The sequence below is a fragment of the Lynx rufus genome, unplaced genomic scaffold (genome assembly GCF_022079265.1).
Source record: "Lynx rufus isolate CCGP_SWC_20201006 ecotype Redwood Valley unplaced genomic scaffold, mLynRuf1.p SCAF_7, whole genome shotgun sequence".
In the NCBI taxonomy this organism is placed as follows: domain Eukaryota; kingdom Metazoa; phylum Chordata; class Mammalia; order Carnivora; family Felidae; genus Lynx; species Lynx rufus.
The window spans coordinates 132,198,911-132,215,173 of record NW_025814889.1 but is presented as its reverse complement, the minus strand read 5'-3'; the positions used below and the strand labels follow the sequence as shown (position 1 = coordinate 132,215,173).

Sequence of the window (16,263 nt, the reverse complement as noted above, 5' to 3'; positions counted from 1 at the left end):
TCAGGGCCACTGTAGGGTGGGGCTAATGCTAGAAGCCCCGCCTCCCTAGGACCAGCAGGGGGGCTCCTGGAGGAGAGGCTCTGGCTTCTGTTTCCTGCTTCCCTTCTCTTTTATGGAGGTTTTCACGATCCCTCTTCATTCTCTGTTAGGTATATATCCTTGCCTACAGAGCTATAACAGCTGGGACTACTCGGAACTAGATCCAGAGAGATTCCGGAGAGAAGAATTAATTTTGCAGAGAAAACGACTGTTAAAGAGTAAGGTACCACTTGTGGACTTTAGCCCCCTGTGGCCCTGCCACACCCAGCCGTATCCAGTTGAGGCAGGGCAGGGCCTTAGTATTGAGGTAGTCGGGCCAGGTTCCCTTTGACGCTCCCCTGTCTGGTCACCAAAATGACTGAAATGCTGATGTTCAGGGTGCACTTAAAAGTCAGCGCAACATAATTGCTGGGCTGCAGGGGTGGAATTTTGTACTCTAACGATGGATGCCGGTTACTGGGTGTCTCTGGGTGTCCGGTTACTGGGACCCATAGCGCAGTCTGGGAGGAATTTAGGCAACGCAGTGACACTACCTTGGATTGGGCACTGTGGTGGGGCTTACAGCGTGCTGAGGCGGCACGGGGAGAGGTACCCAGTCCAGCCCTGAGCAGGCAAGTGGCATTGAAGCTGAGATTCGAAGGATGTGTATTTTAGGCGGGTGAAGGGGAGAATTACTGTTCCGGGCAGAGGGAACAGCATGCGAGAAGACCCAGAGGCATTTCTCGTGGCAGCGGTGAGAGGACTTTATGGGGTAACCAGCCTGTGGGTGGCTGAGTCAGGATTCAAACACGGGACTGCAAAGCCAAAGGGACACACTGTTGGGTCAGGTGGATATTTTCTCCAGCAGGGGGAGGTCTATCCTTTCCATGGGGGCACCCCAGGGACACAGAAAAGCCCTATCTTTAGTAGGTGAATAGGACCCAGAGGGCAGACAACATCCCACTAATGAAATCCCTCAGCCACACCCAGGACCCTTTGGAAGTGGAGGATAGGAGTGAGAAAATTATTTTTTTCTCAAATATAGTGGAAACAGTTCATACCGGAAAGAATGTGAGTCTAAGCACAAAGCTGTACTCTGATCAGCAGTAAAAATCATGCTGTCGCATACTGACTCATTCTCTGCACCAGCCAGCTTGTGTTACTTTGTTTTCCGCCTACTCTACCCCTATGAGAGAGCCTGTTCCCCTCATCTTACAGCAGGAGGTGAGGGGCAGAGAGGTTCATGCGCCCAAGGCGCCCCTGCGCAGCTGGAGGGCCAGAATTTTGCCCAGACGGGCTAATCAACCTCCTGCTTTCGGCAGCCTGTGGGCCCTCTGGCCAATGAAGCCATTGTCCCCACTCAGTCTGCCTCCCTCAGGGAGTGCGAGGCCACAACAGGAAGGAGGGGCCCCCTGAGAGGCAGCACAGTCCCCACCATGGTGAGCCCCCTGTCGGCGCGGGGACGCCGAGAGCAACGCCTTTGCCACCTTAGAAGGACCAGCAGCGTCAGCGTCTCTAGCCCGGCTGCACCGGGCTCCGCGGTGGTCCCCCAGGGCTCCGTAAGCGCTGTCCAGTTTGCGAAGCGCCAGTCTAGGGCACAGGGGAGGGACTGCCTGGCAGGCCTCAGAGAAGAGCATGACCCCCGCTTGATATGTTGGCTTTCCCAGCAATCACCGTGGACACACAGGAGTTGCAAAGTGAACAACATCTAACCTGTGAACTGTCTTCAAATTTAATGACACTCTAGGAGATAGATAGATTGTTACTTTTTTTAAGGGTTTAAGCCAACATGTCTTCATTTCGATGTTTTCAACTTTTGGTTTTTCTTTTGAAGCCAGTGGTTTTTTTCCCCTGTGGGTTGAGTGCTTGCACTGTGTACGGGGCTCCGCATACATTATTTAATTGGCTCACCAGCCCTGCAAGGTAGTTGGTATTTAAGCCTTTAACAGGATCCGGGAGGTTAGGTAACTTGCCCAAGGTCATTCAGCAGGTGGAATGACTGAGGGGCTCTGGTTTGCCTGAGGTCTGTTGTCCTCCAGGGAGGGGGCTGTGTCAAAACTCCTGGTCTACGGTGCCCTCTCCAGGACAAGAAGGAACTGAGGCACAACTTTGTCTCCTTCCTAGGAAGAGAGTTTCCTTTGTCCACGTCTAAGAGCTACCCCTTCCAGAAGTCTACCCAGAGCAAGGAAGCCCAGGGCCCGAAGGTGAGTAGAGAGTCACAGACCCAGACCCTTTGCATCCCAGATGCTTCAGTGACGTCCACGTGGTTCCACATCTCTGTGCTCCCCGCCCAGCGTCTCGGGGAGGGGTCCTGGTGGTCCTCTAGGTCTGCGTGCGTGAGCAGAGCACCAAAGGGTGACCCCAGAAATGCAGTGATGGGGAAGTGAAGGGAAAAGAAGCAGAGGCTCAGCTCAAGGTGCTTTTCTGTCTTTTCCTCCCTATCAGTCCTTGTCAGAAACTTGCGCCTGGCTGTCCTCTCGACCCCTGCTTGCCCCTCTGTGCCCTGTGAGGTTCCCTCCTAGGCAGCTCCAGCACCACCCCTCCCCTCCCCTCCCCTCCCTACACTCCAGTTTGAGCTCCTTCGTATTACAGCAGGCTCCTTGCTCCCTCAGGCTCCCCGGTACCCCGGCAATCTTTTCAGAATGCAGATCTAATTATGTCCTAGGTCACCCCCCTGGCCCCACCCAACTCCCCCTACCCTAAACACCCTCCCCCAGCCCAAATACAAAATACCTCCCGAACCTCAGAAGGCTTCCTCTTGCCGTGGGGTAGACTGACCTGTGCGACCCTGCCACGTCCTGCCGGCCCCATCTCCACCTTCCTGGGCCCTTGCGGCTCCCCCTGCAGGGGTGTTCTCTCGGTACCTTGTGGACGTCACACCCCTACCGACACGTGGCCTCTGTACCTGCCACTCCTCTTGTCCCAGGTAAGCTCCCTCCTGCCACTATCATTGCCAGCATCTCCTCCCACTGGTAACACGAAACCAAATGCTACCGCTACCGATCAAGGCCTCCTTTTTCTAGAAAGCTGGACAAATAAATGTCTGGGAAAACAATGAAAGAGGCCTTTTGCTGCCCGTTTTTGTAAGTAGAACGTCACTGGCACACCGCCACGGTCCCTGGTTGACCATGGTCTTCAACTGGCTTTGCACTGCAATGGCAGGGCTGAGTAGTTGCGGTACAGACATCATGGCCCACACAGCCGAAAACGTTTACTCTCTGGCTCTCGGCCGAAGGAGTTGCCACCCTGGTTCAGGGGACACGTACTCATCCTTCTATCTCAGCTGAAGCCCTCGTCCTCAGGGTCAGCAGCCTTGACCCTCATCTGCATTTGGTTCCTTGTGATACGTACTCAGAGCTCTGTCCTTCAGAGCACTTATGGAATTATGCGGTCATTCCTATGATCATGGCTGTCTCTGCCACTAATCTTTTTTTTTTTTTAAGTTTTTATTTATTTATTTTGAGAGAAGGCGACCATGAGCAAGGAAGGGTCAGAGAGAGAGGGAGAGAGAATCCCAAGCAGGCTCCCCGCTGTCAGCGCAGAGCCTGATGAGGGGCTCCACCCCAAGAACAGTGACATCATGACCTGCGCAGAGATCAGGAGTCAGATGCTTAACCAACTGAGCCACCCAAGCACCCCTCTGCTACTAATCTTTAAGCTGTAGACCAACATCCTCATTGCTTTCTCTCTTTTTTTTTTAAATGTTTATTTATTTTTGAGAGAGAGAGAGAGAGAGAGAGAGAGAGAGAGCACGAGCGGGGAAGGGGCAGAGAGAGAGGGAGACAGAATCCGAAGCAGGCTCCAGGCTCTGAGCTGTCAGCGCAGAGCCCGATGTGGGGCTCGAACTCGTGAACTGCAAGATCATGGCCTGAGCCGAAGTCGGATGCTCAACCGACTGAGCCACCCAGGCTCCCCAATATCCTCATTTCTAATGCCATGCTTCATTCTGAATAAGTAGCATATGAGGCTCGATTCATTGTTAGACCAGACTTTCCCCTTTGTTTGGGGCGGAGTTGGGGGTGTTTTCCCCCTGGCACATTCACCCAATGTTTGGAATGGGTGAAGGGTGTGCCTTTCTTTTGTAAAGCGGGATAAAGGCTAGGTTCTCAGGACGATCACTTTTAGAAAACAGGACGTAATCGGGGCGCCTGGGTGGCGCAGTCGGTTGAGCATCCGACTTCAGCTCAGGTCACGATCTCGCGGTCCGGGAGTTCGAGCCCCGCGTCAGGCTCTGGGCTATGGCTCGGAGCCTGGAGCCTGTTTCCGATTCTGTGTCTCCCTCTCTGTCTGCCCCTCCCCCGTTCATGCTCTGTCTCTCTCTGTCCCAAAAATAAATAAAAAAAATAAAAAAAGAAAACAGGACGTAAGCACATTTAAGGATCTGGAAATGGATGTTCTTTGAACTGGCAAGGCCAGTGCTCCTTGGGAAGTTTCCATGTCCCCACAGGGCTTGAAGGTCTCTGGTTCAAAGCCTGCTCTCACAGGTTCAGATTGTAGCTGTGCAGCCTCGGACAAGTTACTTAACCTCCCTGAGACTTGGTTTCCTCAGGTGTGACGTGAGCACAATAATAGCAGGGCCTTCTCCCTGCCATGATGTAGATCGTAGCACATGTGTCTGTGTGGCCAGGGCCCCTGTCAATCCACGGCCGCACGTCTCAACGGGGCACTTAGCACTGCCCGCCTGTGCTGGCACACTTCCCCAGCATGTGCTCCCCTCCCCCAAACCCTCATGTCACTTGGTCTCCCTTCCCAGAATTCTTGTACTGCAGGCGGCCTGTCTCACTTGCCCTTCACCCCAGCACCCTCCGGGGAGCGTCTTCACTGAGAAATTAGAAGCAGTCAGCAGGAAGGCACTCCCTTTCCTACCACGAGGCACCTGCCCCCATCTGTACCCTCACCATTGGCCTATGGAGGACGGGCCCTGCCCCCGCTTGTGCCCTGGACCCCACCCCCTGGGGACCAAACCCCTCCGTCTTGTGTCGTCACTTTCTCCCACTCGGTGGGATCACGCCCATCTTTGAACAGTCCTGCCTTAGCACTTCGGGCCTTTGCCTCTGCACCGCCATTTCCTGCTGCCTTTCCCGCCAGCACTTCTTGAAAGCCTCCTCTGCACCCACATTTCCTTGCCTCAGCCCTCCAGTCGGTTCCTGCCCTCAGGGCATCATTGCAGCGGTGGCGGCTCCTGCCGTGGCCCAGACCCCAATCTGTTGCCTGCTCTAGTCTGTGTCACGTGGTTGGCTCCTCCCACCTTCCTGAACCACTTTTTCCACTTGGCTTCTGTGTTGCCAGGCTTTTGCAAGTGCCTTCCTTCCCGGCTGGCTGCTCCTTTTCCGTCTTCCTTGCTGGCTCCCTGTCCTATCAGCCAGTCAGTCTGTCCCGGCCCCTTCCCCTCCACTTACATGTTCTCCCCACGTGGTCTCATCTGGTCCCCTGGCCAGGAACACCCAAATCTCCCTCCCGACCCTGGTGTATCCAGCTGCCCCCTGGGGCCCCGCCAGGAGGATCTCGACCTGGAAAGGGGTGAGGAGGTTGCTGATTCCCAGGGTTCGGCATCAGTTTGCTCCTGGCCGACCGCAGCAGCCTCTTCCTGGGCCCCTCCCTTGGCCCCAGTCAAGTCTCAGCACAGCCACCAGAGTGACCTTCTCATAGACACCAGATGAGGCTGTTCTCCACCTCAAGCCTCCAGCAGTTTCTCCAGTGCACTGGGAATCCAATCCAGGCCCCTCAGCCTGAGTTGGATTGCCCCTCGGGATCGGGCCACCACCTCTCTCTCCAGCCTCTTCACACCCTTTCCCTCCCTCGGCACCAGTCAGCCCACCGGACTTCCTTCTGCCCTTGGACCCTCCAGGCCTGTGTCCAGCTGAGCCTTTGCACTAACTGTCCCCTTCGCCTGGAACGTGCTTTCCTCTGAGTTCTAAGGAAGGGCCGGCTCCTTCTTGACATTCAGATTCCAGTTTCATTGACACTGCCCTAGTGAGGCCGGTGCTGACTGCCCAGGGACGCTCTATCATCACGTGGCTAATTGAATTCCCTGCACAGTGCTGCTCTTTTTCCTGGGGGATTTATGTAGTGTTTAGTATCTGTCTCCCTCTATTAGAACATAAACTCCAGGGTGCCTGGGTGGCTCAGTCGGTTGAGCGTCTGACTTCGGCTCAGGTCATGATCTCACGGTTCGTGGGCTCGAGCCCCGCGTCGGGCTCTGTGCTGACAGCTCAGAGCCTGGAGCCTGCGTCTGATTCTGTGACTCATTCTCTCTCCGCCCCTCCCCCACTTGTGCTCGCGCGCGCGCACGCGCTCTCTCTCTCTCTTTGCCTCTCAAAAATAAATAAAGGCTAAAAAAAAATAAATTAAAAAAAAATTAGAGAAGACAGTTAAAGAAGATCTTTGTAAGGAAGAATCATCATCTTCTTACCTGCAAACAGTAGTCTCCTTCAGGAAGAAATGTGTTCAAGGGAAACGGTGATGCACCGCCCCCAGGAAGGGCCAACATGTTAGTTTCAAAGGCCAGGCCACCAAGCATGAAGCCCAAACCATTTCCCCCCACCCCCGCCGCCCCCTCCACCCCCACAAAGGTACACTGCTGTGCCCCAGTCAGTGTTCCTGGGACCAGATGCTCAAAGCTCTGCTCTGCTTTCCTGTCAACAGACTTCCCCAAACTGGAGTCTGCTTGGACTCTGCAGGGCACTGCTTCAGCATGTTGGCAGTGTGGTGCCATCTAAAGGGTAGACCTTTGGTGAAATGTCTGCCTCACAGCCCAAAAGAAGCTGGGGGAGTAGCTTACGTCTTTCACCTTGGGGCATGAGTCTTGCGTATATGGAGAAGGAAGGGCACACATGTGACAGATAACACCCCCAGAAGGAGCCATCTAAGCTGAGAACCAAAGGATGAGGAGTCAGCCATTAAGAGTTAATGGAAGAGGGGCGCCTGGGTGGCTCAGTCGGTTGAGCGTCCGACTTCGGCTCAGGTCGTGATCTCACAGGCCGTGAGTTCGAGCCCCGCATCGGGCTCGGTGCTGACAGCTCAGAGCCTGGAGCCCGCTTCAGATTCTGTGTCTCCCCCTCTCTCTGCCCCTCGCCTGCTCATGCTCTGTCTCTCTCTGTCTCAAAAATAAATAGAAACATTAAAAAAAGAGAGTTAATGGAAGAACCTTCCTGAAAAAGGAAACATGTGTGCAAAGGCCCTGAGGCCACACACACACACACACACACACACACAAAGAGCTTGAGCTATCCAAGGAACAGAGAGAAGGCCAGTGATATTGTCACCCGGTGCAGGTGGGGCATAAGCTAAGATTGCCTGGGGCCCCCTCCCCACCATGGCCCAGAGGCGACGGAACCGTAGGAAAGAGGGGCAGGAGTCAAGGCGAGGGAAGCAGCAGCGGCCTGGACAGTTGGGAGAGTCATAGCAAGGAGTATGGATATAATGTAAGTGCTACTGGAATCCATTAAAATAAGGGAAATACACCGTCCGACTTTTCTTTTTACAAGATCACACTGTCTTCTGAATACGGAGGATGTAACACAAGGGGACAGAGGACCAGCTAGGAGGCTTTGTCGTTGTCTCGGGAAGAGACTGTGACAGCAGATGAGGAGAAGCAGAGACCTGAAGTGTGTTTTGGAGTCAGATCTTTCAAGCTGTGCTCACAGAATGGCCTTGGGAGTGGGGAGGAAGGGTAGGGAAGAAAGGAAGGAGCCAAAAATGCTTTCCGGTGTGTGGCTGAAGCATCTGAATGGAGCCATTTACTGAGCGGGAGAGCATAGCGTTTGGGGCGGGGGAAAGCTACCAAGAGCTCAGTTTTGAACTTGTTACCTTGAGGAAGCCTAGGAGAAGCGTGAAGGCAGATGTCACCTGGGTAGTTCAGTCTGCAAGGCTAGACTTTGGAGGAGAGGTCTGAGTTAAAGATCAAGTCCTACCCAAGTTGTCTGTATCTGTGACAAAATATGGGAGTTAGAAGTGAATGACCCCCATGGAGTCATAGGGTAGCTTGGTGCAGCAGACCTAAAGTCCCCTCTAAGGTGATGCCATCTCTCAGTTGTGCAACTCTGAGCAAATCTGAGCCTCTGTGTCCTTATCTCACAATGGGCGTCACACCTGACAGGGGAGGCCCCAGGTCGGTCAGGTTTGGTCAGAGTGTCTACTCATTTTATCCGGAGTTTTCCCAAGCTCCAGGGCATGGGTACGGTAAGGGTCAATAACAGTAATGATTCCGACTCCTCCAGCTCGTGCCCGTGCCTGCTAATACCAGCTCTAAAGCCCACTGCCCTCCTGGACATTTCTGGGCAGCCCAAGATCGAATCTCACCTTGGCTCAAAAATGGCTCCGGGGCTGCCCTGTCCCATCACAGCTGAGCCCTCAGCGCGTGCCGTCTGAGTAGCAGGGTGACCACGTGGGACAGAACGGTTCCGTCTCCTCTGGGCCGTGCTGGGGAGGGAGCCCCAGGGCAATCTTAGCCTACGCCCCACCTGCACGATAGTCGCCTTGCCTCATAGCTTGGGCATGGTTGCGGGTCACAACCTGACAGAGTGCGTGGAGGAGTGTCCTCTCTAGGCCCTTACGACATCCTTGCAAGGATGTCGTATTACCTTTATTTGACAGGGGAAGCAGGAGACTCACAGAGGTGAACAGCTTCCCCCCGGGCCACACAGCTGACCTCAGCTGGCATCCGAGCTCTTTTCGCATCGCCCCACCGCCCTTCCAACAACAGACAAACCCAGGACAATCTCCTCGCGTGTCTAACATGATCTCCCTGAGGCCTGTTAACAAGGCACGTGATGCTTCATCGAGCCCGGGGGTGTTTTCTGTCTCACACACCCCAGGAACCGCTTCGACCCTATAAAACTCAGTGGCTGTCGGACAGCCAGCTGCATGGGACATGGGAGGCCGTCTCAGCATTCCTCCCATTCAAATATTGTATTTATATAAAGCAAAGTGGTTGTTGAGGCTGGTGGACTGCTCGTCTGCCTCTTGGTGGGCCATCTGTTTAACGTTGCCAAACTCCTACTCATCCTTAAAGACAGAACAAAAGCATCTTCTCTCCTTGGAAGCCCTCCAGCTCTCCCCCGGGCAGGATCAAGCATTCCCCACTCTGGCTTCCCGCGTATAGTCTGCTCGTTCAGCCTGTGGCAGACTAGTCATTGTTCCCCACTATCTGTCATTCACCTCCCCTGTAGAAAAAGAACCTTGGATATGTAGCTGTGCACATACATGGGCAGAATAAAGATGTTTCCTAGCCCCCCCTAGATTTCACACGTAGCCCATGTGACTCAGATCCAGTTAAGGAAATAGAAGTGTGTATGCCACGTGGCAGTTTTTAGGAATCTTCCTTAGAACACAGCTCATGCGAATGAATCCTTTGTCTCTGTTTCCTTTTCTCCATTCTGCTGCCTGGAATGTGAATGTGATGGCTGGAGCTCTTGCTGCCATCTTGGACCCTAAGAACAAGGGTCCTATCTTAGGAAAGGTGGAACCATGAAGAAGGGACTCTGGAAGAAGTCAGAGTCCCTAAGGACTTACCACCGCAGAAATACCATATAAACCCTGGATTGCGTACCTTCAGACTGTTACGTGGGAGGGAAATTTCTACCTAGTTTGAGCCACTGTTATTTTGAGTCACTGATCTACAAACCTAATCCTAACTTACGTTACTTCTCCAAGAAATATGTGAATCTGTCCACCCCTTTGCGTAATTATCTATTTACTATTCTCTCCCCTGCTGGACTGGGAGCTCCTCTGGGCAAGGGGCTAGGTCTCAGGGTCTGCCTAGTAATAGACGCAGTAGTAGTTGCTCAGTGAAATGTCCCCCGAGGGAGTGTGGTAAGTGATTGCGTGAACAATGGCCACAGTGCTCTCGGTCCACTTCCCATAAGCAGCCACACATGCGCTTTGCTTTGCACGCATTAGCTGACTTAATCCTCCTAAGAACCGAATAGGAAACGAAGGCAACCGAGACGTCCAGAGACTTGTCCAAGCTTAGCGGCTGCTGAGGGACAGGGCTGGGACTGGCATCCCGGGCTGCTTAGCCCTCAGCACCTGCATTTGCAGCCACCTCTTGGCCACGCGCCCTGGTTAGAGGGCTGGGTGCCCAGGCTGGGTGTCCCTCCACATGATGCATCGCTAAGAACGAGGAGAAACGTCTGGGAAATTGCATGTTGACTGTTAGTATTCCTCTCCCAACCAATTTTACTCAATTTCATCTTCTTTTTTTTTTTTTCCTCTCCTGGAGTCTTCCTGTATAAATTCAACCACGGAGAAAGGTCCTGTGGCCAAGAAGAAATCACGGGATGGCTCACAAACACAGAATGCCACAAAAGGTACAGGAACTATCTTAAAAGGGAAATGTAGGCGTTCGACTTAGTTATGATCTCACAAGCCCTGGCTTCCTGGGTTTGTTCAGACATAATGTGCCACCCTGGTCTACACTTGTGGTTCTAGCCACCCTGGTCTACACTTGTGGTTCTAGCCTGGGTCTTGACACCAAGTGATATCTTAGGAGAGAACATAATTATCTCTTCAGTTCAACAAACACTGATTAAGTTCCACTCTTATGATGAGGAGTTCAGCACAGCGCTAATACTTGTGGGGAAGAAAGGTTGTTTGCAAAGGAAGAAAAATACCTAAGACATGATTGCTGCTCCCATCCACTTCCCCCCCGCGAAACTCAACATTTGTTGAGGTAAGAATTGATTTGTGTCCGGGTGTTAATTTCTGAAGGAGACTGAGTGACCACACAGAGAGGCCAATGCCACTGAAAGAAAAGTTTGCTGGGGCGCCTGGGTGGCTTGGTCGGTTAAGCGTCGGACTTCAGCTCAGGTCATGATCTCATGGTCCGTGAGTTCAAGCCCCGCGTCGGGCTCTGTGCTGACAGCTCAGAGCCTGGAGCCTGTTTCAGATTCTGTGTCTCCCTCTCTCTCTGCCCCTCCCCTGTTCATGCTCTGTCTCTCTCTGTCTCAAAAATAAATAAACGTTAAAAAAAAATTAAAAAAAAAAGAAAAGAAAAGAAAAGAAAAGAAAAGAAAAGAAAAGAAAAGAAAAGAAAAGAAAAGAAAAGAAAAGAAAAGTTTGCTACTCACAGTTGTCCTAGGAACAGAGACCCGGACGCACAGGGTCGTGGGAGGGATCACCGGTGTCGGCCAGGGGGCGGAATGGAGCAAGGGGAAGGCTCAGGCCACCACCTTTACTGGGATTTCTCTGGGAAAGACAAGGCATGAAAGGTAAACAGGTTGGGATTATCTGGTTTGAGTTCCTGGTGGGCTCTGGGACGTAGGCACTGTCTCTGGTTGTCTGGCACCGGGCCTTGGGGTGATTTAGGGGCGGGGGAAATACTGCCTTGGTGTGGGGGAGTTGGAGAAGTCGGTGGTTCAGAGCATGGCCTCGGTCACAGGGGAGACGCGAACAGCACTGGCCATCAGTTTTGCCCTGTAATTACTGGATGCCAAATAGACAAATACAGAACCTAAGAAAACACAGAACAGGAACTCTTAAGTATCATTGCAGGCAATTACACGCATGCGATCATTATTCCAAAAAACTAAGCAATCCTTTTTCTTTACGGAGAAATGGAAGCTCAGAGATGTTAGTATGTGAATTATATCTCAATCAAGCTGTTATTAAAAAAAAAAAAAAAGAACAACTTGGGAACCACTCATTGAGAGGTACAGCCAGGTTCCAAACAGGTCAATATGTGTAGGAGAGGGGCGCCTGGGTGGCTCAGTGTGTTAAGTGTCTCAGGTCATGATCTCTTGGTTCATGAGTTCAAGCCCCATGTTGGGCTCTGTGCTGACAGCTTGGAGCCTGGAGCCTGCTTCGGTTTCTGTGTCTGCATCTCACTCTGCCCCTTCTCTGTGCGTGCTCTGTCTCTCTCTCAAAATAAAGAAACACTAAAAAATTTTAAAAAATATATTTGTAGGAGACTTTGCAAGTCCTCAATATAAGCATGCAGTTGACCCTTGAATGACACAGGGGTTAGGGACGATGATCTTGCCACACAGTCGAAAATCCATGTATAACTTTTGACTCCCCCCAAAACGTAACTGCTAATAGCCTACTGTTAACTTAAAGTCTCACCAACAACATAAACAGTTGATTAACACATGTTTTGCATGTTATACGTATTATATACTGTATTCTTATAATAAAGTAGGCTAGAGAAAAGGCAATGCTATTAAGAAAATCATAAGGTGGAGAAAATATACATATATTTAAAGTATATATACTGTCCTGTAAAAGATCTGCATATAAGTGGACTTGTACAGTTCCAACCCACATTGTTCAGGGGTCAACTGCACATTCAAATTCATGAAGACCTGTGAGTCAAAGAGGAAGTACTAAAGGGAATTAGAAAATATTTTGGGGGTGCCCGGGTGGCTCAGTCGGTTAAGCATCCGACTTTAGCTCAAATCATGATCTTGTGGTCCGTGGGTTCAAGCCCCGCATCGGGCCCTATGCTGACAGCTCAGAGCCTGAAGCCTGCGTCAGATTCTGTGTCCCTCTCTCTCTGCCCCTCCCCTCTCTCTCTCTCTCTCTCTCTCAAAAATAAATAAACATTAAAAAAAATTTTTTTAAGAAAATATTTTGAACTGAATAAAAATGAAAACCTTTTTTTCTAACATGAACATTTAATGCTATAGATTTCCCTCTGCACACGGAGGCATTTCACAAATGTTTTGGATATGGTCTTTTAATTTTTATTCAGTTTGGGTTGTCCACTTTGCAGCTATCATAAAGAATGCTGGGGGGGCACCTGGGTGGCTCAACTGGTTGAGCATCCAACTTCAGCTCAGGTCATGATCTCACAGTCCGTGAGTTCGAGCCCCGCGTCGGGCTCTGTGCTGACAGCTCAGAGCCCGGAGCCTGCTTCGGATTCTGCGTCTCCCTCTCTCTCTGCCCCTCGTCCTGTCACGCTCTGTCTCTCTCTCTCAAAAATAAATAGACATTGAAAAAATTAAAAAAATAAATAAAATAAGGAATGTCGGTATGGACACCCACAGAGAAGATTTTGTGTGGCCGTATGTTTTCATTTCTCTCGGGTGTATGTAAACATAGGGGTAGAACTGCTGGGTCATATGATTAACAGTTTGAGAAACTGCCAAGCTATACTCCAAAGTGATCATCCCACATATTTTGAAGAATGTAAGAGGAGAAACAGTCTATGTTAACTGTGTATAGCCACCGTTATATACTATTTACGTTATATATTTACTATTTTTAACACGTATTTACTGTACATAACCAAATATTTATGATTTCTATTGTTTTTCCATTCTTTTCTATTTTATTTTATTTTATTTTTAAGTAATCTCTACACCCAACGTGGGGCTTGAACTCACAACCCCAAGGTCAAGAGTCACAGGCTCTTCTGACTGAGCCAGCCAGGCATCCCATATTGTTTTTCCATTATTCTTGAATTTCCAGGTTTTCTTCTCATACCATTTTCCTTCTATCTGAGGAGAAAAAAAAAAAAAACCCTTCCTTCAGTAATCCATTTCCAATAGGCCTGCTGGCAATGAATTCCCTTAGTTTTCTTTCATCTGAGAATGTCTCTATTTCACCTTCTTTCTTGAAGGATATTTTTTTCTGGTTATTCTGGGTTGGTAGTTCTTTTCTTTTAGCTCCCCCACTTTTTTAATGTTTATTTTGGGGGTGCCTGGGTGGCTCAGTTGGTTAAGTGTCTGACTTCGGCTCAGGTCATGATCTCATGAATCGTGGGTTTGAGCCCCACCTTGGGCTCTGTGCTGACAGCTCAGAGCCTGGAGCCTGCTTCAGATTCTGTGTCTCCCTCCCTCTCTGCCCCTTCCCCACTCTCTCTCTCTCTCTCTGTCTCCCTCCCTCCCTCTCAAAAACAAATAAACAGGGGCGCCTGGGTGGCGCAGTCGGTTAAGCGTCCGACTTCAGCCAGGTCACGATCTCGCGGTCTGTGAGTTCGAGCCCCGCGTCGGGCTCTGGGCTGATGGCTCAGAGCCTGGAGCCTGTTTCCGATTCTGTGTCTCCCTCTCTCTCTGCCCCTCCCCTGTTCATGCTCTGTCTCTCTCTGTCCCAAAAATAATAATAATAAAAAAAACAAATAAACATTAAAAAAGATTTTTTTTCAGTTTATTTTGAGAAGGGAGAGAGCACGCGTGTGCGCGCGCACACACACACACACACACACACACACACACACACACACACGAGTGGGTGGGGGAGGGGCACAGAAGGAGGGAGAGAGAGAATCCCAAGCAGGCTCACACTCGACATGGAGTTGACTTGGGCTTGAACTCACCAACTCTGAGATCATGACCTGAGCCAAAATCAAGAGTCAGACGCTTAAGCTTACCCGATGAGCCACTCAGGTACCCCTATGGGATTCCTTTCTTGACCTCTCTCTTCTTTCCCACACTGGCTCCAAAGGCACCCCTGTCTGGTCTTCTGCTAGAAAGTTAGAACTTCCGTCTCTCCACTCTTCTGCATACTTCCTGTGACTGGGTCTGCCTTCATGGCCAACTGGGAAGACAGAGGGAGAAAAAAAAGTGACAGAGATTCCCTTCCTACTTTCTGAACCACAAATCCATGGTCCAGAGAAGGACTCCCGTCCCTCAGAGTTTTAGATACCTATCCAGCTGCCACTTCTCCTGCTGTCACTACCATACAGGTTTGCAAGCTTCCGGAAGAGGGCTTGCCGAGATGCACGTGTGGGAGAGAAAAGAATCCAGGATTTCCCCCACTCTTCTGGGTGGGGAGATCATGACCACAAACAGAGAGCTTCTGTTAGATCTCTTTCTGTCTTCCCCTGATGCTCAGCTCTGGGATTCATGTTGCCTTTGAGCTGGGACATTTAAGAGGAAGAAAATAAATCCAGGAAATTCACTGCCATATGGTTCTTATTTTGAGTTCTGGTTTCCTTCTCCAAGTCACCTGCCAGCGTCTACTTTTCCTCAGAAAGCTACCCCATGCGTTATGCCCAGGGTTTTTAGTTGCATTTAGTAGGAGATGGAGTAGGGACTGCTTACTTTATCTTAACCAGAACTGGAATCCTGATAGAATTCTTTCGGTTCTTTTTTTCTTACTCCATTTTATCCTAATTGTTTGGATGCTATATATTCTGTCTCTGTTCTTCGTTACAGATTATTCTTTATTGCAGTGAATCTCAAACAGGGCTAACCACTCCCCACCCCAGCCAAGGGACATTTAGCAATGTCTGGAGACATTTGGGGCCATAAATGTCTTGGGGAGAGATTGCCACTAGCATCTAGTGGGTAGAGGTCAGGGATACTGCTAAGCATCCTACGATGCACAAGACATCCCCCACAACAAGGAATCGTCTGGCTAAAATGTCTGTAACACCAAGATTGAGAAACCTTGCTTTATTGTGTGCATTTGAAATTTTCTCATGCATACTTAGCTTTATGTAAAGTTAAATAATATCTTAACCCACTTCCTTTCCCGAGCAAAGCAAGGACTTGGACAAATTTAACTCCAATCTCTTCTGTCCAGACTTAAATGCTATTTTGTCTAGAGTTTTTAGTTCTGTTCTATTTTAAAACCTCACAAATTACATATTATGCTTATTATAGCAGGTAATTTTTGTTTGGTCTTAAACTGTCAGTTTATCTGCCTGCTTCCTGATGCTCAGACCATCTTTCTGGGATCATTTTTCCTGGAAAAAAAATTAGGTAGACAGATAGATAGATATTTAGAGAGAAAGAGAGAATGAGAAAGAGAATTTTAGCAGTTCCTTTATCACAAGCATTTTGGTAAGTTCCCTTAGTTTTTATTTTTCTATGAATGTCTTTATTTCATCTCTGTTCTTTTTTTTTTTTTTTTTTAGTTTATTTATTTGTTTTGAGAGAGAGAGAGCACATGTGTGGGAGGGCAGGAGAGGGAGAGAGAGAGAATCCCAAGCAGGCTCCACGCCATTGTAGAGCCTGATGCTGGAACTCACGAACCCGTGAAATCATGACCTGGGCCCAAACCAAGAGTCAGTCGTTTAACTGACCAAGCCATGCAGGCACCCCTATTTCACCTTTGTTCTTGAAGATAGTTCCTATGGGTCCACAAGTCTACCTAAATGCTTTGATGATTTGATTCCATTGTCTTCTGCTTTCTGTTGTTACTGTCGAGAACTCTGCAGTCATTCTGTTATCCCTTTATCGATGATCTGTTGTTTCTCTCTGCCCATCTTTAAGATGGTCTGTGTCAACCTTCTCCCACAGTAAAGCCATAATTTTGTGCAAGAGTTGGGTCTTTTATTCTCAACACCCTTCCTGATTC

The 16,263-nt window shown here is 50.0% G+C and overlaps 1 protein-coding gene across 1 annotated transcript in view; it reads left to right on the top strand.

The window, feature by feature from the left end:
• The window catches only part of FAM227A (family with sequence similarity 227 member A), a 77,231-nt gene that overhangs the window by 29,983 nt on the left and 30,985 nt on the right, over positions 1 to 16,263 (top strand). The window contains exons 10-12 of the mRNA XM_047065102.1: positions 150 to 257; positions 2,143 to 2,222; positions 10,241 to 10,328. Of these exons, the coding sequence (XP_046921058.1) occupies positions 150 to 257; positions 2,143 to 2,222; positions 10,241 to 10,328 (276 nt within the window). The remainder of the gene's footprint in view (positions 1 to 149; positions 258 to 2,142; positions 2,223 to 10,240; positions 10,329 to 16,263) is intronic.